This window comes from Bombus fervidus, chromosome 9 (assembly GCF_041682495.2).
Source record: "Bombus fervidus isolate BK054 chromosome 9, iyBomFerv1, whole genome shotgun sequence".
NCBI lineage: Eukaryota > Metazoa > Arthropoda > Insecta > Hymenoptera > Apidae > Bombus > Bombus fervidus.
The window spans coordinates 4,577,067-4,600,789 of NC_091525.1; the positions used below are offsets into that span (position 1 = coordinate 4,577,067).

At 36.7% G+C, this 23,723-nt stretch overlaps 1 protein-coding gene, 1 long non-coding RNA gene and 2 other non-coding genes across 5 annotated transcripts; 2 read left to right on the forward strand and 2 right to left on the reverse strand.

Moving 5' to 3' along the window:
* Positions 1–29: 29 nt before the first annotated feature.
* Vmat (Vesicular monoamine transporter) lies at positions 30–23,700 on the forward strand. Of its 2 annotated transcripts, XM_072009810.1 has the most exons (12): positions 35–177; positions 13,672–13,826; positions 16,783–17,034; positions 17,289–17,454; positions 17,862–18,004; positions 18,835–19,017; positions 19,114–19,215; positions 19,594–19,768; positions 20,295–20,346; positions 20,484–20,667; positions 21,354–21,487; positions 21,579–23,700. In XM_072009810.1, the coding sequence occupies exons 2-12, from the start codon at positions 13,712–13,714 to the stop codon at positions 21,645–21,647; spliced, it is 1,575 nt and encodes a 524-aa protein (XP_071865911.1). In that variant the 5' UTR covers positions 35–177; positions 13,672–13,711; the 3' UTR covers positions 21,648–23,700. The 2 variants fall into 2 exon arrangements, with proteins under 2 accessions (XP_071865910.1, XP_071865911.1); XM_072009809.1 differs by having other exon boundaries at positions 30–177; positions 18,835–19,215.
* Trnaa-cgc (transfer RNA alanine (anticodon CGC)) lies at positions 16,521–16,592 on the reverse strand. Its single transcript has one exon. It is a non-coding gene; the product is annotated as a tRNA-Ala (tRNA).
* On the reverse strand, positions 19,041–22,037 carry LOC139990522 (uncharacterized). Its single transcript, XR_011800575.1, has 4 exons — positions 21,915–22,037; positions 20,270–20,404; positions 19,390–20,120; positions 19,041–19,242 (listed from the first exon to the last, which is right to left on the reverse strand). It is a non-coding gene; the product is annotated as an uncharacterized lncRNA (long non-coding RNA).
* Trnak-uuu (transfer RNA lysine (anticodon UUU)) lies at positions 19,912–19,984 on the forward strand. The gene has a single exon. It is a non-coding gene; the product is annotated as a tRNA-Lys (tRNA).
* Positions 23,701–23,723: the final 23 nt, after the last annotated feature.

The window sequence follows — 23,723 nt, forward strand, 5'->3', positions numbered from 1 at the left end:
CACCATCGTCACTCTCAATCGGCCGCGACGCTTCCACCTGGAAGCACGGCTACTCCACGCTAACCGGCTCGACGTCTCGTTCACCAGCGATTCATCAATTCCGAGGGGCCGACTTCTCTATCGTGTGCTCGCACGTTTGATCGACTTTGCCCTACCGATCCATCTTCAACGCCATAGGTAAGAAATTTCACTCATCGTTTTCCATAATATCGATGGCTTGCGGCGTAACTATCGTGCGTCCATCTTTAGCATTTTCGAGAAAAATAAGTTAAACGGATACTCTCTGCGTTGTTGCATTTGTTCTCGTCGATGATATTGTAAAATTGGTTGCAAATTGTACAATGTCGCGAATTCTTTACTGAATAGAAAATGACAAAGGCGGAACATGATCATGGAGAATATCGTTATGTACAGTAAGTGTAGTAAACAAAAATATTTATCAAGTAGATATAAATGCGATTTCTGTACAGCGTAAAGAAATCGGTGAGGAACTATTTTCCTGCATGTAAAAGCTTAAATTTGACAAGAAGCGGGCATACGATATTTTTGCAGTGAGACATCGATATTTTCTTCCATATAGTCTCTTTCGCGTTTCTCTCGATCGTTTCTCTTTTCAGTTTCGTTTTCGTTTTTGTTTCTCTGTGCATGCAGTGGAGGAGAAAAGAAAGCTCGAAGGAAAGCATCATTTTAGAAAATGGAGTTATTATAAACAAGAACGATTAAACGATGAATAGATATAATACAGATGCTGTCATCAATATGGTGAAAAATGTTCAGTACCACAAATATGTCATTAATGTAACGTAGTTGTTATACACAAGCATGAACTTCAAACTTTCTTTTGTACGCCACTGTATAACGTTTTACGATATATACGATACAATGATTTAAAAATGACGACGAAGGCAACGATCGACGCATTGTTCCTTTTACAGTAACTTAGACTTCCGAAGATTTCGATAAAAACAGAGTGGCAACTGATCGCGAATGAGAACGACGATCGACACGTTGTTCGTTCCGCAAGAGTTTAGGTTCGCGAAAGTTTAGATAAAAGCAGAGTGACGATCGCGAACCAGTGGATCGATAAATGAACAGGAAAAAAGGAGAAGGAGGAGAAGGACGAGCAAGAATTTTGATCGTCGACGCCCTGCTTCTCCTCCGAACGACAATCAATGACAAGAGAAAAGATCAGATTCGTGTTCGATTCGTATTCCTCCTTTTTCTACTCTTTCGATAAAACAAGACAAGTGCACGGCTTTTCCTTTTTCTGGTTAAATTTCCGTTTGTCTCGCCTGTTTCTCGCGATTGCTCGGGGTCGCGTAGCATTCTGATCGAGGCTCTAGTCGAGTTTAAAGCTCGGTTTCGATTCACACTCCAGGCTGTACCCTCATTTCCGTGTGTCTCACGCAGGTTTGGCTTCAGATTCGACCGCACGGTTGTGAAATCTTCGTTCTCTGCTTTGACATTTTACTTCGTCGGCTACGACGATAACGATTAAAATTAAAACGTAAGGAACAAATATTAATCGTACTGCCTGAGAATTTAGCCGATATTCTTTCGGATTGGAGCATCGTATTTCTAGATATTTGGCAAAAACGAGACGTTTTTGATAACGGTTCGGAAGAAAAACAGTTTCCGGTATCAAGCTCGCGAGGTTAATAGATCGGTAACAAGGTTATAAAGCAATCTGCATAACCCTGCTCGGTACTTTGCTCGAGCTACAGGCTTGTCTCGTAGCACTGCGAGCGGTCTTGTAATTACCAGGTATAATGCGATTACTCGATCGCCAGACTCGCCGTAACCGAGAAGGCAGTTTCTCCTTCGAACTCACTCTCCGCTCTTCCTTTTCCTCGCCTTTTCTGTCCTTCGTCTCTCTCGGTCTCTTTCTTTTTTCCCCGTTTTTTTCTTCCTCCATTTCTCTTTTTTTCTTCTTCCTAATTATTTCATTTCTCTTTCTTTTTAATAATTCTTATTTTTGCAATTTTCCTGTCTACCGAGATGTCTCGCCGTAGCGTAGAAGGCAGTTTTTCTGTTCTTTCTTTTCCTCGCCTTTTCTATCCTTTACCTCTCTCTCTACATCTGTCTCTTTCTCTCACAGTTCCCTCTTTTCTTCCCTTTTTACCTTCTTCCATTTCTTCTTTTTTTTATTTTTCCCCGTGATTTCATTTCTCTTTCCGTTAATAATTCTTATTTTTGCAATTTGTCTGTCTACAGAGGCGTCTCGCCGTAACGGAGAAAGCAGTTTCTCCGCTCTCCCTTCTTTTTGTCTTCTTTACTTTTCATTTCCTTCTCGGTTTCTTTTCTTTCCTTTACTTTTCTCTCTTTCTTTCTCCATTTGTCTTTCTCACATTCCCTTTGCCCCGTTAGTAATTTCACGTCTTCACAATCTGCCTATTTATGACGGTTTGTTAGAGTTTGTATCGATTGAAAAGGCAAGCCGGTCGCTGCGCCCTTTCATACGATGCAAAGATAGCGAGACGGCCGATGAGTTTCGTAATACGTATCCGAGGATATCGTAAATTCGTTTAAATGACGTCACAGCCGTAATTTTATTTCGCGTTCCTGTTTGCCTTCAATCGTATTCCTTCAGTCGAGTCTCGCCACTTCCACATCTTCCTTTTTCATTTCCCCTATTGCTGATTCACGATATCCCACCCTGTAACATCCCCACGAGAGCAAAAATGTCTGGGATATAGATGCGTATTCGTAATTTGATTGTTTCGATGAGTCGTGTGCCCATAGTGCGCTCTACGTGTACTACGTTCATTACGATGAGTATTGAACCCGTGGAGTGCAAATTATTCTCTAAGCAATCGTCACGGTTATTTTCTATTGGATTTTTAACATTTATTTATCATATTTTAAGGTGGCCACGTTGTAGATACGTTACATATACAATTTAAATAAACATAAATCGACGTGATTCTTTCTTAGTCGTAGATTTTCAACATTTATCTATTTTAATATTGCTACATCGTATGTTACATAAATTAAGTATAAAAATAAATTACTGTAATTTGTTTCAATTAAACATTGCTAGTATTTATTTATTTTAATACTATTTAATATTCCATCCTATATTAGATATGCTAAACGAGAATAAATCGCCGCTTGTTTAGACGAATATTTTTAGCGTTCATCCGTTTTAATTACATCGTATGTTACGTGTATCATTTGAAAATAAATTGCCGTCGTTATCGCAATTTCATATCCTTTCAAATACGCGTAAGGAATTCCCATTGAATGACAGTACTTCACTTTTGATATTTTTATATTTAGCATTCGTGTACGATCTCATTATGCATTTTTGCATATTTGCGTTTCACATAAACGCACAAATACCGCAGTTTACGTATTACACATACATATATTAGTATTCAAAATAAAAAAGTTCAAAAGACAGCTGTTTATTTTTGTTATACTGTATTTTAATTATGAAGTTACGGCTAAATGCCGAATTGCAAGGATTTCAGTTTTTATAGTTATTATACCTACGTGCGATAGAATATTATGACGCAACCGAATTATTTTTCGAGAACCAGTGTTCAATAATAAAATTAGCATTTTCAATTGCCTATCCTTGTGGAACTACTTTGCTGATCGATAAGCGGTTTATCGTTAGAGCCGATAATTTATGGATTATAAGTTGGTGTTAGCGCAGTCACTAATATTAAATAGGTAGTAAAATATATCACTGCTGTCTTCCAACGGCTGATTTGAATTTATAATATACTAATTTCATAAAAAGACAGAAAGTGTTTTTTTTGTCATTATACTAATGCCTCGTTTGCACATTTACCTCTATAAAATTTCAGATAATGTTACTACAAATTGACCGAAGTGGCCGAGTACATGTTTATGAACAGTAATATGCGTTAAAAAAAGATCAATTATATTCCATTAAAAAATATCTATCAATTAGGGTTTCTTTATTTGTCATAACAGTAATAAGTCGCGAAAATAAATGTCAAAAAAGATCGGTAGATACACACACTATCCTAGACTCCAGACAACAGAATCATTTTTCCTCCTCACACGCACTGTTTCTCTTTCCTCTCCTCTGTCATACTATATTCTTCCTGTGTATGGAAACGGTCTGAAAGTGTATTGTACAGATATTGTTATCAAAGAAGCCATATTTTCAATCGGAAAATTCCCGATCACCGGTCATTGTCTATCAACAGGGTGCAATGATTTTCGAAACTCGCAGTAAATGCAGCTGTGGCGGCGAGCGTTCTATGTAGATCGTCTCGACACTCGGTCTAAGCTCGTTATTCCGGCTTAACGATCGTCTTTCTCGTCTCTTGCTCTCCTCTATCTTTCACTTTGTATGCATAAACATCCACTATACGCGAGGTTTCGCTCACTTTGAGCGTAAGCAGTGTAAACGGTCAACCATTTGTGTACATGTAATCTCAGTACAGCGTGCGACTTCCTCCGCGAACATTGGCGAAAAGAAGAAGACACATTAGGTACAAAAGAAGAGTAAAGTAATTTGTGAAACATAGTAGGCAGATATTTATGTTGTGTTTTACGATTCAATGGAAATCTCGGATATCGGTGTAAAGTACATTTAGCACATTTTGCTATGAAAGAATGGTTTTTAAATGATACACGGTATTTGGTAAGTTCTGATAAATCTCTTGTGCCGTAGGCTGTTGTTCCATTGAAACAACCAGCGGAATAATTGCCCAGGACACAGTGATATATTCCATTCTTATTTCAGTATTCTTTTTTTCTTTATGCAAACTGTGCGTTAGGCCTTTGTCGAGTAAATTTCAAACACCTGTGCCTCTTGTGTTCAACATTACATCGTCTTCTGTTTACGAATTATCAACCTGTGTGTACCGAAACGATTGACAAGAACCGTAGAACCATACTTTGCAATTAACCTTTCGAGCGTTTGCTAAAATAAATAAATATAGCGAAAAAAAGCAACTTTCTTGCGACTTTTAATTTCTGCAAGTAACGTAGAAATATACGTGACAATTTCAAACAGATATTTATCCTACCTAATTTAAATTCACGTGCAATACCACAATCTGACTTGATTCTAGTGATCACAGCACTTTTCACGTTATGTATACTATATACGGACTAGACCTTCAAAGAATCGATTCAACTTTGACCAAAATGTGCTACAGACATAATGTGCTTCAAGTGCTTTCTTAATTAGTCGAAAATTACGTATTCTCAATTACGGTTCGTAAAGGAACGTAAAGTACGAAGCCTAACAACCTAACAGCAGATGATAAAGCTCGACGAAACGTGAGTGTAAGAAGGGAGGAAAAAAAAAAAAAGGAAAAGAAGGTGTGACAGGATTACTGTAGTTTCTATCCGTGTGTCGAAGACGGAGCCGTGAATCGATCTGTCGGCTAATCGCTTCCTCGGTCGGCCAACTTGTTGAGGCGCGAAGCAACAGTTTGCCTTTTAAACGCGTCTCCTCGCGCCCTCGTCTTTCATCCTCCTTGATTTCCATCTACTCTTTTCTTTTTTTTTTTTTTTTCATCCAGAAAATTTCTTTTCCCAGTTGTGTCAGATCTGCCTCGGCAAGATTTGAAAAGATAGTTAACGTAATACGGTTCGAGGAAAGTCGATTACATTCGTCGCGATTAATCGCGTCCTACTCAAGTAATTCTCTCTGTTGGCTGCGAGAGTCGCGTTATTAAGTTGTCTGGAAGATACGATCGAGCTATTCATTCGACGGAACTGTGCTATTCCGGTTGTTCGGTCTGCAGCAGCACCAGCAGCAGCAGCACCAGCAGCAGCAGTACTAATTGCTTCTCAAAGTGGAAACTAACTTTACGAGAGAGGAGGAGTTACCGCGGCGCGTGCAAAGGGTTCGCCTGTCGGAAATCCGATCTGACTGGGTCTCTTGGAAAGGAAACGATTTTCGTTAGCCGGTTACCGTGCGTATCCTCTATACTCTATTACGTTATACGTCTTTCGCTAGTCAGTTCTACCATGACTCGTGGTTCGTGAAAAAGAATCGGGAATCGAAGGAGCAGTCTGTAGAGGCGAATAAAACGTACGAGTCTGGCATGAACGTAAGATAAATCGAGCTGGTTGACGGTCGACATGATTTTTCTATTAACTCGCCTTTCTCGCTGTAGGAATGACTCGTAAAAGTACATATTCCAACAGTTACCGTGGAACATTTTTATGAATACGTCACTACGTTGTAGGAAATTTTGAAAATTAATTAACGTTACGACTAACACAATTATGTATATTGGTATAATTTGTACAATTTTATATTGGTAAAATCTGTACTGTTTTATATTGGTCAAATTTGTAAATTTTTATCATAGTATAATTATAGTATAACATTTATTACAAACATATATTTGCTAGAAAATTAGAGCGCAGCAAGGACTGTGATACTTTAAAGTTTCATTAACGATATAACGAGATGTACGTTGGTACAATTTGCACAATTTTATATTACTAAAATTTGTACAATTTTATATTGGTAAAACCAATCCGAATATAAATATAATAGTGACAAGACCATTTAATGCAGGCACAGCATGAATAGTGGTATTAAAATAGCCTCGCTAAATATTGTAGCTAATTAATACAACGAATAATTGATACAACGGATAATTGTCTAAATACTTTAGCAATATCTACGAGCTATATGTTCACAATAAATGGCATATAACTCCTACAGGCATATATTTTCAAATTAGCTTCATCCAATAAAATCGTGATAGTCGTGTTTCGTTACAGTTCTAAGGAAATTCGAAGGAGTTTCAAGCAACAGACATGAGATATATCCATAAAATGTTTCCACATATGCGTTCAAATATTTTCGCGAGTCACTGTATAATCACTCACAATGTGCGTCGAGTCGATGCACGAGCACGAGCGAAAAGAGAAAACGCGTGTAAGAATAGGTGAGACGAGATGAGAGGCAGAATAGGGGTGAAAGTGGGGATGGGGAGAGGTCCGGTGTCGATTAAGTTCAGGTCGGGAACAGGGGTGTGAAAAAAAGGGTGGTCGAGTGGCGCAGAGGTTGATGGTGGTGAAGGAGCAGCGTGGAAGCGCGTACGCGTTCATCGAAACGGGATAACGAGGTCGGACGAGTTGCTGGTTCCACAGTCACTTCATCAACGCGAAGCCAACTAAACTGTCAATCGCAAAGCCACTACCATGTCAAACCCTTTCGACAGCATCTAGATTCTCGTCGATAACGCGTTGTACTTCAGGCATCGATTCCAGGCGTCCGCGGTTGCACGCGGTATGACTTCTCGAAAATTCAATTCGAGCTCGATTAACCATTGCAACGGACCGTCTTTCGATCTATATAACACAGAGGTGCATATACATCTATCGGGGAAACAGGTGTCGTTAACTGTATTCGATACCTTCTTGATACGATGAAGCGAAATTGGATGAAACGAAGTGAAAACAATAGCCAGTAATACAACAGGCTACGGCTACTTGTGCACCGTTGTATTTATCCTGGTATTTCTAATGTACTAATTAATTAGGCTTGGGGAATATTAAATTTCGTGGTATTTAGTAGCGTCTTCGCACGATTACAGAAATACAAAATAGAAAAAAGATATAATAAGTAAATGTAAAATAGAAATACGATATAGGAATATAGTACGAAAGATCGATACTGTGAAAATTAAATGTAGAAAAAAAAATGTAGAAAAAAAAAAGTAAAAAAAACAATGTGTATGCACAAGTACTTTTCGTAGTCGCTGTATATATTCGCCAATATAAAACAAAGTTAATGGAAACGTGAAAAAAAGTGAAAAGAAGATTTTTCAAGCGCAGAGTGTCCAAACAGATATAAAGGATAGTGGAATTACGCAGATATTATTTATCGAGAAAACGAGTTTCGTGAACTCTTCTTACTACCTTGTTGACATAACATATTCGCCAAGATGAAACGAAATTAAATGAAACGAAATGGTCAGAGTAGTAGTTACCAAATGTACAATGTCCAAATATTTATGGAGGTAGCGGAGACATGCATATATGTATGTCATTCTAGACGAATAGATATGCGGTTTAGGGATGACCGTGTACAGGGTCGAGCGAAATATTGATAAGACAAGGATGTGCGCGCCTGTGTTCTGGCAAATGAAGGAAGAAACCAAGTGATAAACAGATATCTAAGGCAAAGAATAGTATAAAGAAGCGAGAGTATCGGAGGGAAGAAAAGAATTGGCAAGGAGAAATCGCGAAGAGTTAACAGGGGAGGGATGACAGCCGGGCGTGGCGGGTGGTGGACGGGGATGGAGAGAGAAGCAATCAGCATTTTCCTGAAAGCCGGGTCCCCTGGGTGCGTGCATTATTCTCGGAAAAGACCGAAGAAGATTTTTCTCTTACCACTTTGGTTGGCTCCCATACTTTGCTTTCCTCTCTTTCCGTCGTGTTTCATTCTCTTATCTGTTCGGTAATTACGACGAAGAATGACCGCGAGCAGTTCCGTCTCTACCTGCGAGAAGTCTTTACCGGCTTTTCGTTCTTACGAGATTCTGCCTTTTCTCGTGTAGAATCTATTCTCTTCATTTCGTTTCATCCACTTTTGTTTCGTTTTCGCGAATATGCATATCCACGCGAAGAAAGTAGTGAAGAGAACTAACCGTTTTCCACATATATATGTCGATACACACCCTATTGTTCGATGGTATTGGTTTTTTTTATTTGTTTATTTATTTAATTTGCACTTAACAATTTGTCCAGCAGGACATTTGATAAATTTTTGTAATTTTATTGCTAAATAGCATGTAGATAGCTACCCCCAGCTGGATACCATCTTTGAGTTTGTCTATTTTATTTCTTTAGTGAGGTTAGTGGGGTGCTACTTTTTTAGTCCTCTTTTTATTGGGGTTTTTCTCGTTTCAGCAGCCAGCTGGCTTGAATGTGTTGACATTCTTTCCTCGTACTTTTTTGCGTATCTGCCGATTTCTTCTTTGACCATTGATAAGGTATTGAGTTCAGTTAGTTCAGTCCGTAGGTATTACATTTTCGGGACTATTATAGCGTGACTATGTTATTATCATCATGTCCCTTGCCAATAGACAGAAAATTCTTCTCCGCCGAAGTTTCTTTCTTCCAGATACTTGCAACCTTCTTCCCTTCCTCCGATCTCTTTCGACGGTTTGCTCGTTCTGTTAAAATCAACATTGCACATTTGGCCACCAGATCCGAGTAGACGCACCAACAGGCCTTCCAAATTTTCGCTTTACCTTCCTATTCTTTATCTCTACCGTCTCTTTATTGTTTCTTACCTACCTTCCCTTGCTGAAAGACGCAAAACGGCAGAGATTTTCCGCCTCGTGACAGTTGTTGTGCACTCGCGCTACGCAGGAAGTTCGTAAAACGTGATTTCTCTGTATGCGTCCTCGTCAATTTGTTATTGATGTTGTTTCATTATTGTTAAGAAATTGAGTGTGCACCCGAGCAAACTTCATTGGGCTCACACTCATTGTCCAACAGAAATGTCATATGTACATCCTCGTTCATAAATATTAGGATGCTTAACTACAGGAATTAATTATTTAAGAATTATTATCTTAGACAAATAAGAGAAGACATTGCCTATAGAATAATTTGTGATATTTAGTGACTATACGCGATAAGAAAATTTTCCAAATATTACTCTAACGTGAAGTATACGTGCCTTATACAGTTCTTTTTTTTTTTATTATTTAATTTGTATTTTACGATTTGTCCAGCTGGACATTCGGTAAATTTTTCTAACTTTCTTTATACAGTGACTACAAAAGGCATATGCACGTATCTTAATCATTTACCAAATGTCCAACTGGACAAATTGTAATGTACAAATGAAATAAATAAAAAAAACCGGATCTTAATTTTTTAATAAAGTGTTCTTCACTTTTCCTCGTGTAAAGGTATATTCTACTTAAACAAATAATACGAAACTTACGAAATGCTCTAACGAATGCACTGGTATACAATTATTCTTTGCAGCGACGGTAAATTTTCAATAATTTGAAAATATCCAAATACATTTTGCAGCCACGGTAAACTTACGATAATTTAGAAATATCTAAATATTTATGGAGAACAGCGTACGACGAAATTCCGAATTATCTATTATACGAAATTATCCGAAGGGACAACCAGGTGGACTAGACGGATAAACGATTGAACATCGAATGATGGAGAGGTGTGTACATTACGCTGAAAGAAGCGAACGAAAGCCAAAGGAGGCTTATCTCGCGCCAGCAACCCTCTCGAAGACGACGGGTTCTATATCCGAATAGAGTTCTTCTTTTCTTTTTTCTTTTTTCTTCCTTTTCGGTTGGTCGGTGATCTATCGACTGCACGAGTTTCTGCAGATTGCTTCGCGGATTCTTCTTTGTGCCCTTTCGTGGAAAAAAGAGAAATCGAGAAAGCGCCTTTTAATGAGGTGACAAGGAGGGAAGTGGTAGGAATCGTTGCCAGGTACCGCTTTAGACGGCCTTAATGGTTTCCTATTCACGGGGAGCGTGCGAAAATTAGCCGAGCTAAAAGCATCGAGTAATCGAGTTATTACGAATAAAAGAGGAGCGGCGAGGGCATCGCCTGTGGAATGGTTGCGCGACAGTTCATGGGAGATACCGTTAAAAGCGACCAATTAATGCCGTTAATTCTATAGCCCAAGCATCGAACGATTTTGATCGTGTTTCAGAGAGAAATTATTCCAGATTTTCGAAATAGACGTATAGCTATCGGGAGCCTTACACATAGGTCGAAGAGTACGTAAATTACTTTCTTTTCCTAAAAACGATATACATTTTTTTTTTTTATTATTTAATTTGTACTTTACAATTTGTCCAGCTGGACATTCGGTAAATTAAACGATATAAATGAATCGAAAAAGATTTTCTTTCTGCTGCTAACGCGAACTTACATTCGATTATTAGTCGCCAGTGTACAGAGATGTGGAAAAGTTTTTGGTCCCATAGATTTTTTACTTTAGATTGAAAAGACGATATTTCCGAGTCATTTATAAATTTTATAAAGTATTTTAAATCTTCTGCAGTATAAAACTAATACATTGCTTATGCTACATCCTCTATACCATACTTGCATATTATACGTTCATTTGCTTCAGAATGAGAAACACGAAGCGTGAATGAAACAAAGAGGAAGGTTCATCGGCTGATTTATCGGACTACGCAATTGTCAGTGTATTTTAAAGCGTAAAAATAAGTTGAAAAATACGCCGCAAACGACATTTCTCTGCAGAAACTTTCTTCGTTGTTTTAATGTCTAATATCGCCCACACCCTAAAGTACACGTTGATTAATGTCAATTTTTTAATCTATAAAAGTAGAATCTATAAAAGACACGAGTTGAAACTGTGGAAATTCCATTCGATCGTCGAATGCGTAAAATTTGTACTCGACAAAGAGTACCTCGAGTGCCGGAAGTTCGAATCACGAGCCAGCAAATGCCCTTTCTCAAAGATTTTCCTATTTCTACCACTTTCTACTGTCCCATTTTCGATAGGAAGTTCCTTTCGCCGCGTAAATCGACGAATCTCCGAACGGAGAGAAACGAAACCTGATTTTAGCGTTTTCGACGCTCGATGAGGCTCGAAGATCTTTCGAGGAAACGTGCTGAACAATGGAATGGAACGAATAAACGTAGCTAAAAGGACTTGCCATTGATTGCACACACATATACACATACACAACGACACCTTTGGTCCACTAATTAGTTTACTCGGTCGACATCTTTCTTCGACATGACTTTGCTGTAACTTAAATACAACTTCGACGCGATTTCTTTATGTACGACTTTTTCGAAAGCTTCACAAACCTTCTTTTGCCTATATTTTAGTAAATAGCTAGAAAAATTTACCGAATATCCAGCTGGACAAATTGTAAAGTACAAATTAAATAATAATAAAAAAAGAAATTTTAGTAAATCCTTTGTTTTGTATTAAATGGAGTGGAGGTTTTTATTATGGGCACAACTGAAGAGATAAAACTCTAGCAGAGATTCTAAGAGTGAAAGAAGTAAAAGAGGCCGTAAGTGCCATTTTTAAAAAAGAATTTCTTTTTCCTTAAAAAGGTTGTTTATATGAAAGCCAATATCAGTGAATACGGAGAGAAGTATTGTGGTAATAATTCATACACTTGTTAGTATTTCGTATGTGATAGGTGTATAAGATGTACACGTTGCATAATTTGGACTGCGGATTTTTGTGTATTTATAGGAAATTTGAAGGTACAAAATTGCACAGAATGTAGGTACATAACATACGTACATATATACGGGAAAGTATATAAAATATTCAAGATACAGTAGTTTTTATAATACTTGGTAGGTAAAGCAATTGTGCAAGTCCTATTTTTTTAAATTATATTCAGAAAAACACGAACTCGCATAAAGATCCGCTGTCTAATGATCAGTTTTCTAGATTAAACTCTAAGTGCCATGCGCCAGCGAGCCCCTTTCCTCGTACTTAAACATGTACGTAGATAAATCTACTTCAATTATCCCATTAAATAAGAAAATCTGTACTGGCACTTACAGCGTTTTTAAGAAAACTACATAATGGGATCTACATCCTTTCTTAAAATACAAAACCGTTCGTTCCCAAAGTATAAAATGTAAAATTTTATCGTTAGTTAACAGGTGTCTGAAACATTGAAATAAAAATATCGTAAAGTGATATATAGTACATGTAACAAATAAGTTCTCTTATCTTTTATCACTAAATAATATTTTCTGCAAATAACGTTGACGTTATTTTCTACAAAACTTTTTTTAATTTCAGCACTTGCAGTTTTATTTATTTTTATTCTTCGCTTTTTTTGCCCATTAAACATTATAACGAGTAATATACTTGGCGTATTTTATACATCTCTACATATTTTATGTATTGTATGCATTTTTGCAATTTTGAATTTCTGATAAATGCATAAATACCCACGTTCCATTCGTAGCTATGAACCCCACAAATTTCGATTTTTCTATGTTGCAGTTAATTCGACAGAAACGAAACATATTCGAAGGGAGGTAGAAGGCAGATCGTATATTCGGTCCAATGGTTAAAGGTTTACAGCTTTTGGCAACAATGGCAACAATTGGATATATTACGGGCCTGTTGACCATAACGAGCCTCGTACAAAACTGTTTGTAAATTCAGGATTACTTCATCCTTTGTAATTTAAAAAAAATTGTCTTGTTGTAAAGGAGGGCAGTTATAATTCTAACTTCTGGAAGTTCCGATTTTATTACTCGCCGTTGAACTGTTCAAGCGGAAGAAGTCGATTTAGAAAAACTGGCATGCGGAATACAGCCCTAAGCGTGGGGTCATAATTAGCGGCTAGATCAATCGGTGACCCTACTCAACGCTTTTGTCGAAAGTTGGAAACTTTAACCACTGACCGATTTTACGCCCCCGCCGTATTCCTTCCACCTACGTAATAGGTAATAATGGACAGCAGAAAATTATCTATGATGAAGTTAACAACATAATTTATAAACGTTTAAATGTATTCGTGTAAGTGGAGATGAATTTCCATTGAGGTTTCAAGCGTTTAGTAAAAGTAAAGATAGAACAGTAATGATAACTTGTAATTGGCATTAGCGCGTATTTCACAGCGTATAAATAACTTCCTTTTTAATTTTCCAATTGTTCAAATAGTTTTATTTTTTATCTATTTTCTTTTTTTTTTGCAGATTATCCAACGAACCAAGACGAGTGACTCATAGAAGAAGGATGGGTGGTGGAGAATGGAGCGGCTGGTTGCAACGATGTCGAGAATCGCGAAAGCTGGTTCTCATAATTGTTGCCATCGCTCTGCTCTTAGACAATATGCTTCTGACCACGGTTGGTGAGTAGCATGGATTTGCAACATGGATTTTCGATTCATTTCATCAATTGATTAATCAATTTCTTCGACTGCTTTAAAAAATATTCTATTATCTATTACTATCTTGTTATTATCAATAATAGACTGTGGATTTTTATATTTTTATGAAAAAGATATCCAATATAAGGTATTCATTATAAGAGATTTAGATTTAGAAGATGAAAGAAATCTCTATTGTTTCTTTCTATTTTTATTTCTTTAGTTATATTCATAAAAATCTAAATTTGCCTATAATTACGTATATAATTTTTAACCATTATTAATCACTTACTGTAACTATTTCGGTTAATTCCTCTTTCTATGAATACATTGATATCCTTTGGGTGATTTATTCCATGTCAATTGAACGTCGATTAAAAAAAAAAAAAACTATCGATCAACACTATTCGGTAGACAAACGATATGTACCGATGCTTAAGGACAAACTAATTACATTGTAGCTTAAAGTCAAAACGATAATCTCATGTTTAAAATTAGACTAATAATCTTATCTCTCACATTAACATTTCAACAATATGCCAAAGATCGTAAGTCATAGATACATTTTAATTGAAATATAGTTTATGCTAACTATTCAGATTTGTAGATTTTTTACAAAACAACTTTAATAACTCAAAAATTCTAATGTTCTTGAAACTGTACGGGTTTGTAGGTGGTTTCTGTAGAGAAATGTCATCAAACTACTCCTTCGGTCCTTTGGTTACTCAGCGAATATTGTAGCTTCTTGTTACGGTATTATTTCATAGAGCTTGTACGTGTTATGGTTTACCCGTTAACGCTTACGGTGTTACAAATACAATTACGCGTTAATTATATAGAAGAACTTAATATAAAGAACCTATATCTAATATTTAAGCAAAGATTTGTCTCGCCTGCCAAGTACTATAAATGCATTTCTACCTCTTCGAATTCGCAGTCTAGCGATAAGTTTGCTTTACGTATACTTAGTCAGAAGTTCTAGTTTTGCGGGCAAATTCATGAATTACGCGTGATTCCTAAGATGCACATTCATTGGTCGAAAACTAGTAACAAACTGTACTCGAACTAATGTCATTAGTAAACTGCAAATTTTCATATATTTATGACAAATTTAAAGATGCAGAAACCCAGAAAATGTATATGATCCGCAAAGATATATAAAATATTCAAAGTGGTGTACTCTCGTCATAATTTTCAGTAAACGAAACAAATTACTATGTAAATTTCATTTCCTTAGTTCTCTCCGTAAAAGTACGAAAAAAGGAATCCATAATCTACGATTTGTAACTCGTCGTTTGACTAATAATATTAATCAATAAATTATCTGATAAAAGCAAAAGAGCCCCGAAAATGCCGAAGTAAATTCACACGAATGTTTCTCGTTTGAATTATTTATTCTTGAATTATATTCTTGAATTCTTGAATTCTTGAATTATTTACTCTTGAATTATTTAATCTTAACTCTTTTAGCTTGCTAGATTCTCAGACTCGCGATCATGTTCGAGTTTTCGTTCGACCAAAATGTCCACGATCAAGTTCTTAACCAAAGGGAGAGCGCGTTATTTATGTGGTTTTAGCTGTCGAAGAAAGTACAGGATATAAAATATAGGAAATAAAATACAGGGAATAAAATATAGGAAATAAAATGTGGGAAATAAAATCGAAGGAAATAGTTAAAAAATGGATAGGACGTTAGCGAATGGTTACTCGGGTTTTCCAGTTGTTTAACTTTTTTACTCTTGACCGATAGTGGTCAAGTAGAGGTGGAGAGCTGGCTTTCTTTTATCGTGCCCTCGAAAGATGTTTAATTCACGAGGCACGCGTCTATATGACCCCCATACGATTCTTCGCTCGGAAAGCTAGAAGCTGCCAGGAAATATACGCGAGGGGACGGCTGACGACGTTCCGGCAATCCAGATAAGTGGTCATACATTTATGTAGCGTATACGAAACAGCTCCCCAGCGCTCTCACGCGCGCTAACAAATTATGGAAACGCGCTTCCGATGGATAAAACGATCGTGAACCTTCGTCGCCCTTTTAACACCGTACTTTCGTTTCTGATTTCTTATTACCATTTCCTTTTCCCCTTAGGAAGTAACAGTTTATCAGTTTACCACCGATCATTTCTTTCGTAGCATCGCTAACAATCGCAAGTGTTTTTATATGGTCTCGCTTCGAACATTTTTATGTACTCGTTAAATTCATCGAGGAATGTTTCTCTGAATTTCTTGCGAATTATTTTTATAACCATTCGATGTGTTTTTACAAGCTTCCAACGATTCGATAATTACCTTGTACAAATATTAAACTTCGATGAATTAATTATGTCTCTAACAATGTGTGTCAATTATCGCGCTCCACACGAGAGCAGCAGGTGTTCTGATACTTACGAAGGACAAAACATACACACGCGCGCGCGCGTATTCATACACGGAGACCTCGGTACGTTGGACAGATTCACCAACAAATAATTTCATTTTCTGAAAACGAATTTGTTAAGATCTTGTTCCCTGACAAAGGTACCATTTAATTAGAAAAAAGGAAGACGTTCCGACTTACGAGAGTTTTGAGACGTCACGAAGTTTGGAATTGGAGCATCGCGAATTTACAAGTCCGACTTACGCGATGAGAAATTAAAACAAAAAAAAAAAAAAAATTGATAACGCTCTGGTTGTTGGAGGTGCTGGGATTTGAACCCAGGACTTTCAGCATGCGAAGCAGACACTCTACCACTGAGTTACACCCCCGAGCTGTTACATGCAACAGCGGAACACCTCGTCACAGAATCCAGAACATACACGCGTTCTGAATTTTAATTTAGTATTGTACTGTAGAATTATTTTATCGAATAGATTCTTTGCTGGTACTAAATAGACTTTGTCTTCTCCATTCTATCTTTGTCTTATGCTCTGTACGTTTCCAATGATTGTGCTGCAGTGCCCATTATACCGGAGTTTCTATACGACATCAAGCATCCTAACGCAACCTTGAGCCAGCATCTGAATGAGGGTGGTTCCCGTCGAACATTCACCGGTGATCAACCAACGAGCGGTAATATCATCACGTCTACGAGTTCGAGTGTAACAACTACGCCGAAATGTCCTTGTGCTGTGACCAAATCGAATGATTCTCAATTGGAAGTTCTTTACGTGAGCACGCCTTCTAGCATCGAGTCGAGCGGTTTGCTTGGTAAGAGTAAATAATTTCGTGATATTGTGACCCTCTTACACTCGCTTCAGAGCGTGCCAATGTTTCGTTGTGTTCGAAAAAATATTTATCTACAACTATCGAATTTTTATTTCGAAGGAATATAATTTACTTGAATATTCTGTTTGTTTGCGAGAAATTATCTTCGATGGAAAATCTCCATGTGATGAATGCAGAAAATCTGTAATACGATTAGTATACCATGATTAATCGCTATTGGCTCGCGTTTGTCCTAGAGAGTACGAATAGCGGCGAAATAAATTCGGCAACGGAAGATCCGGATGAAAAGGCGCAACGACATCGCGAGTTGCTGCAAGAAACGACTGCTGTTGGTTTAATGTTCGCTTCCAAGGCTTTTGTTCAATTGCTGGCAAATCCAATCGTCGGTCCGCTTACCCACAAGTAAGCGAGTACATACATAATGTACGCTGTATATGTATGTATATTAAGTTGTATAATATGTTCGTTTGTTCCTTTTATATAAGATTATTATTGTTTTTGTTTATTATTTTGTTCTATTATCATTTGCAATGGGATTAAGTGTTTTTTCACTCGTCTAAAAATTTCAAAAAATTGCATACCATTATATTCTTCTCTAATGATTTTTCTAATTTTCTAGATATCTAAACAAACAACATTAATTTTACATGACTTAAGTTGGATCTGTATATGGTTCTTCCACTTATCTATTCGATTATTACTCGAAATAAAAATGTGAAAGCAGTTTCACGTGTATTTCTAGCGTGTCAAGGTACAGAAACGAACTCGTTATTTGTCTGATTTGACCACACCATTGTGTTTCTTTCCAGAATCGGTTATAGCATACCCATGTTCACTGGCTTCATCATTATGTTCCTTTCTACACTAATATTTGCGTTTGGACGAAGCTACGGAATTCTTTTCTTAGCGAGGGCGCTTCAGGGAATCGGCTCTTCGTGTTCCAGCGTTTCAGGTAAATCCGATAAATACGAAGCACGTGTCTAACGTTTCGTTCGTGAGAAGCAACCCATGTATGAATATTGAATACGTATCAATGGGGTCGAGAATGATGAAGAAGATCAATTAATACATTCGAGACAGATGTATCTCGCCGCAATGACCGACGACGACGCATGTATGTCATCAGTCTCTTTGGTCAATTCTCAGACAGTTACAAGTATAAATAATGTTTCTACCTATTATATACATATTATATAGTTTTCCAATCCTTGAACTAAATATTATTATCTTATCTTCTTCTGCGTATTTCTTTTTTTTTTTTTTTGTTTTGAGATGCAATTTTTAAAACGCTATTTTATTCGGATGACATATATAGCATATTACATAGTCATCCATCAAAATTATTACGGATGATCGATGACGTACCGTGTATGCCATGACATACTTTTAAATAAAAATTGTCTAACATGTGTTTTTTTTTTATTTCTACATTGATTAGCTTCACTTGCTTTTTATTACAAATGTAAAAAAGATTTCGGTCATTCGGATGAGTTTTATTCAAAATCACCGGTCTCGAATGTATTATGCCAGCAGAGCGAATGTATTAAATGTCTTTTTATGAGTATTATTAACCCTATTACAATCCCCTATTTATACTTTAACCTTGCTTTCACTCTAGCAAATAAAGAAATTTATCGTGTTTTAAAGAGATGTTTGACAGGACAACAAGAAATAAGATCTCTTCCGTATTTTGTCCAAACCGAAGATATTTTTTAACATTAGAGAAATATAGTTGGACTTCATTCTGTTCGAATTTCGATCGACCGTTCGATTAATTTACAGGTATGGGAATGTTGGCCGAAAGATACCAAGACGACAAGGAACGTGGTAACGCGATGGGTATTGCACTCGGTGGATTGGCTCTTGGTGTTCTCATCGGGCCTCCATTTGGCGGCGCGATGTACGAATATGTCGGAAAATCTGCTCCATTCTTAGTACTTTCGGCATTGGCCCTTGGCGATGGAAGTGAGTATTTCTCCATGTTCATCTTTTTCTTACGCGCCATTTACTTCCATTCTATCTTACATTTATCGATTGTACTTTGTATAATACCATTTCCAGTTCTGCAACTTCTGGTGCTTCAACCGTCTGTCGTGTACACTGAAGCGGAACCACCGTCTCTCAAATCTCTGGTCACCGATCCTTACATCTCTTTAGCTGCTGGTACCTATTATTTTTCCATCCACCAACCTGAAAAAATGAAATCTTCAATAAGGGCGAGAAACCTAACCAATATACGGAATATTAAGTATTATAGGTTTACACCAAACACATTATATCGATCTGTTTATTCGTTGATCTATATATAGTAGCTAGGAAAAGAAAGTTTACAGTTACCAAGTAATTTAGTTGTATATGCGCGTGTTAGCAACTTTTGTACCAGATATTTTTCATCATATTGTCGTGTATGTTGTATTTATTCATTATTCTTATCAAATACGATTTTATAGAATTCTTTCATCCGCTAAACTGCATTTGTTCCACTTTAGATCAACACATATTATTACCCTTTCAATTGCCAATGACCAATCTATTTTTCAGGTGCTATTACATTCGCCAATATGGGTATCGCAATGCTAGAACCCAGTCTTCCTATCTGGATGATGGACACGATGGATGCGAGTAGATGGGAGCAAGGTGCTGCGTTTCTACCGGCAAGCATTAGTTATCTGATCGGTACTAATCTTTTCGGACCACTCGGACATAGAATGGGCAGGTTAGTAGATGTTATTACAAATATCTTCTTCTCTAAGCCCTCCTTTTAATATTCATCAGTAAATGTCAGACATTTTGAATATTTTATATTTTGTAAAAATTTAATTCTGCTAGCAGTGGATAAGTAAACACGTGATTACTATCGCCTGGATAGCTCAGTCGGTAGAGCATCAGACTTTTAATCTGAGGGTCCAGGGTTCGAGTCCCTGTTCGGGCGGCTTAATTAATTTTTATATTTTTTTCTCTTTTCGTAATAAGTTTCTCTCGTATTTGTAAACCGTGAATATTTATGCAAATTCAGTTTTTTAAGAACGTAATTAGAGAAATGAAACCCAATTAGAGATTCATTTTACCTACGAAAATAAAAATAAATTTACATACTTCTGTATAATATATACATTCTGTTTTTTTTATGCTTTAAATTTATACAATAAATTTATAAATATCCGCAATTTACTTATTTTCAATTCGTTCTATTCGAACTATTTTCTCGTATATCTACCAATATCTCTTTCTTTTTATTATAGGTGGTTAGCTGCATTGATCGGGCTAGTCGTGATCGGCATTTGCTTGATGTGCGTAAGTATTTCATTTTTTCTTATTTTACTTGTATGGACCAACATGAATCATCGTCATTCTATAGAGCACGACATTTTTTTTTTTTTATTATTATTTTCAATTAAACAATGATGCGATTCGTTTTCTCACATTCGCAGATACCGCTGGCTAAAAGTATCCATCATCTGATCGTACCTAACGCAGGCTTGGGATTCGCTATTGGAATGGTGGATAGTTCGATGATGCCGGAATTGGGTTACTTAGTCGACATACGACATACCGCTGTCTATGGAAGTGTATATGCTATCGGAGATGTTGCGTTTTGTTTAGGTTTTGCCGTTGGTACGTGTATATGTGAAAAATTCGCTTGATAATTGAGCCTAATCAATAATATTGTCAATATTGTAAGATTCTCAACCAAGATACTATTTGTCAATAAATATTGACAATATTGTATTGACAATACATATTGATCCTTCTAGTTGAAAATCTTAAAATAATGACAACATATACTGATAGTCTGGGGGCATCGAATGCCAAATGCTAGGTGCCAAGTAAATTAACTTTACATTTTACATTTTTTTATTTCATAACCTAGATACGTGATTAACAGGTTGACAGCGGAACGAAGTCGTGTATCGTTCTACTACGACTGATAAATTTTCGTTAAGCTTATCAATTTTTCCGATGATTTTTAATAATAATAATAATAATAATAATTTGCGCGTGACGCCAATGTGGCGTCATTGTCAGGAAACAAATCGAACCACTTATATAGCACATCAGTAATCTTTACTACTTCTTTCTTGTTATTCCTTTCTTTTTTTTAAATCTGATAGAACACCAATTTGCAGATTCTTCAAATACTTTAGTTTACGCGGATTTCCATTCCAATCATCGTTTAAACATTCGTTTGCATTCAAATTTTAAACATGCGACAAACTTTTCAGTGAAATTTTAATTTTTAATTAAATTTCAAAAAAACCGTGATACTTATAATGTTCTGATTATTAATCGTTCATTACCAGGACCTGCTTTGAGTGGTACGTTAGTCAACAGTATTGGCTTTGAATGGATGTTATTTGGCATTGCCATTTTGAACTTTATTTATGCTCCACTGATGTACTTTTTGCGGGCGCCACCAACGAAAGAGGAACAGAAGGTAAGACGAAAGTTCTTGCTTCTATTTGTTCAAAAATTCGTAATTGAAAGCTTGTTCGATCGTCGTATTAATGATGTATATTACCTTCTAGTCGTTGATAATTGGCGAAAAGTCGTCTGTGCGCTACGTAACGTACCAGAATGAGGAAGAGGAACAGTAAATGGACGGATATTTCTGAACACAGGATAGCGGCGTGCATTTCGTTCTCTACATTCTTGAAGATGGAACAACGAGTTAAATGTAATACGGAAAATCTCTATGTTAATAACGTTCCGAGAAATTTAGATAGGCAAAGCATTATTATGTATCCCTTTGTCTAGCGCAAACTGTATATACACGTAATATTAAATCGTAAGAATAAGTGTGTGCGTTCAAGAGAATCGTATACGTCGATGATACGTAGCTAACGTCGATAAATTACACTTACGTCGAATTGATCGAGGCACCGAGGCAAAAATACATCGATATAACGAACACGTGTATAGCTTAAACGCACGATGCCCAAGATTGGGATGCTGTCCTATCGTGAAAAGCAAACTATGCGAAATTTCAATCGCTCGAGTCATTGTCGATGTTTCAAAGAGTATCAATTTCCTAAAGAAAGAAAAAAATTATTCACTCGGAGAACCGCCTGCTTTGGATTCCCTGAATGGCTGCAGGGAAACCATGCGATAATGGCGAGCAGGCACGATGAAGAGTTCTCGAAATTACATTAGATCGAATTCTGAATTAGCATTGAATCGACCATGAGAAGTGGTTTGATTACCCTTTACATAAGCATACTTACGAAGCATGTAATGCCTTAAGGATTGGAGATTCGCGAGTTTGTGTTTAACGAATTAGGATAAAGACCGAATTTCGACACGTTCTTTCGCACGATGCATGATACTCGTCAGATCGATCCGCTGACGAGTATTTTCGTTGTGCTCTATGATAGATTATTCGCCAGTAACCAAAGAGAAATATTCCTCCGACCTGGAGGAAATATATTCAAACCAAAACAGAACTATAATTATCGAAAGATGAGTCAACAGCGTTCAACGAATTTGCAAATTACACGATAAACTTTATGTGAGTTCGCGGCGGAAAACTCTAACAAGAAAATGTTTGTGCTTCCTTTTTCTGTACGTGTAATGCTTTCCGACGATCAAGTCGATTCCTTTTTGTCCGTTGTGCGTGTTTATGATAGGTATTAAACGAATTAAAATATAGAAACGTAGGAACCAAACTCGTATATTACACGTTCTTTCTTCTAATAATTCTATGTAGACAATACACAATCCATACATACACGCGCGCGTATAATATATTAGCTATAGGTAGGACATATCTATAGAGATATATCATAGAACGTATATATCGTTTACTTATATCGCTACAAAATATGCTAAAGCTCGTTGATCATTGTATAATTGTTGTTTGCTCGTGGAAAATGCATAAAGTCGTTACGAACAAAAGTTATATGATTATAAATATGTTTGGATTCTAAGCTACTGCGAATGCGTATGGAAATTAACAAAAATACGGATCGTGTATGTTGTATCGTTGTATGTTAGATGAATCTCGAGTGCGAGGTTACCACGATTGAATTTCGTGATACATATTTTCCGATAAGAAAAATATTATATATCTCTGTAGTAGTGTTGTAGAACGTTTGAATTCATGATGTTGCCGAACCTGTACTAAAGTATGTATTATGTTAATATATATATAATAATGCTACATATATATAGCAGAAGGGTTGCAACGAGATGAAATGTAATATGGAATACATATACATATATAGAATTGAATTCTATTCAAGAGAGAGAAACAGTTTTCCACCGCGAATTCCGTGAATTCTCGAGGTTGCGTTACGTTGTCACGCGAACGCCGACCTACTCCCGATATGAAACGCGAGTCAATTCGATTTGCAAATTCATCGCGAACGTTTGCCACGACCGAGCGTACTCGAGAGGGAAAGGTAACAGAGTAGGGGCATCGTGTTCACAAAAGTGGATCGAGATCTCGAGCGATTTCCAGAACCGAGTGTAACGAGTCAAAGAGGTTAAAGAAACGTACGAATTGTCATCCTTGCATTGATATATCGTTATAAATTATCTGTATTAATGTTACAATGCAACATATATTCTCGTTAAGGATTCTTTACATTTCTGTAAATATAGAGAACGTACGTATGTATTTAAGGAGCAATTATAACAGAATGTAGTTAACATTTACGGGTCAACTTCATTAT

What these genes read in the sequence shown, in the direction of transcription:
- Vmat (XM_072009809.1), top strand. Translation starts at nt 13,712, where the DNA reads ATGGGTGGTGGAGAATGGAGCGGCTGGTTGCAACGATGTCGAGAATCG. An exon ending in GTCGGTCCGCTTACCCACAA is followed by an intron (nt 17,455 to 17,861) that starts GTAAGCGAGTAC and finishes GTTTCTTTCCAG; the next exon opens with AATCGGTTATAGCATACCCA. An exon ending in TTCGTGTTCCAGCGTTTCAG is followed by an intron (nt 18,005 to 18,834) that starts GTAAATCCGATA and finishes ATTAATTTACAG; the next exon opens with GTATGGGAATGTTGGCCGAA.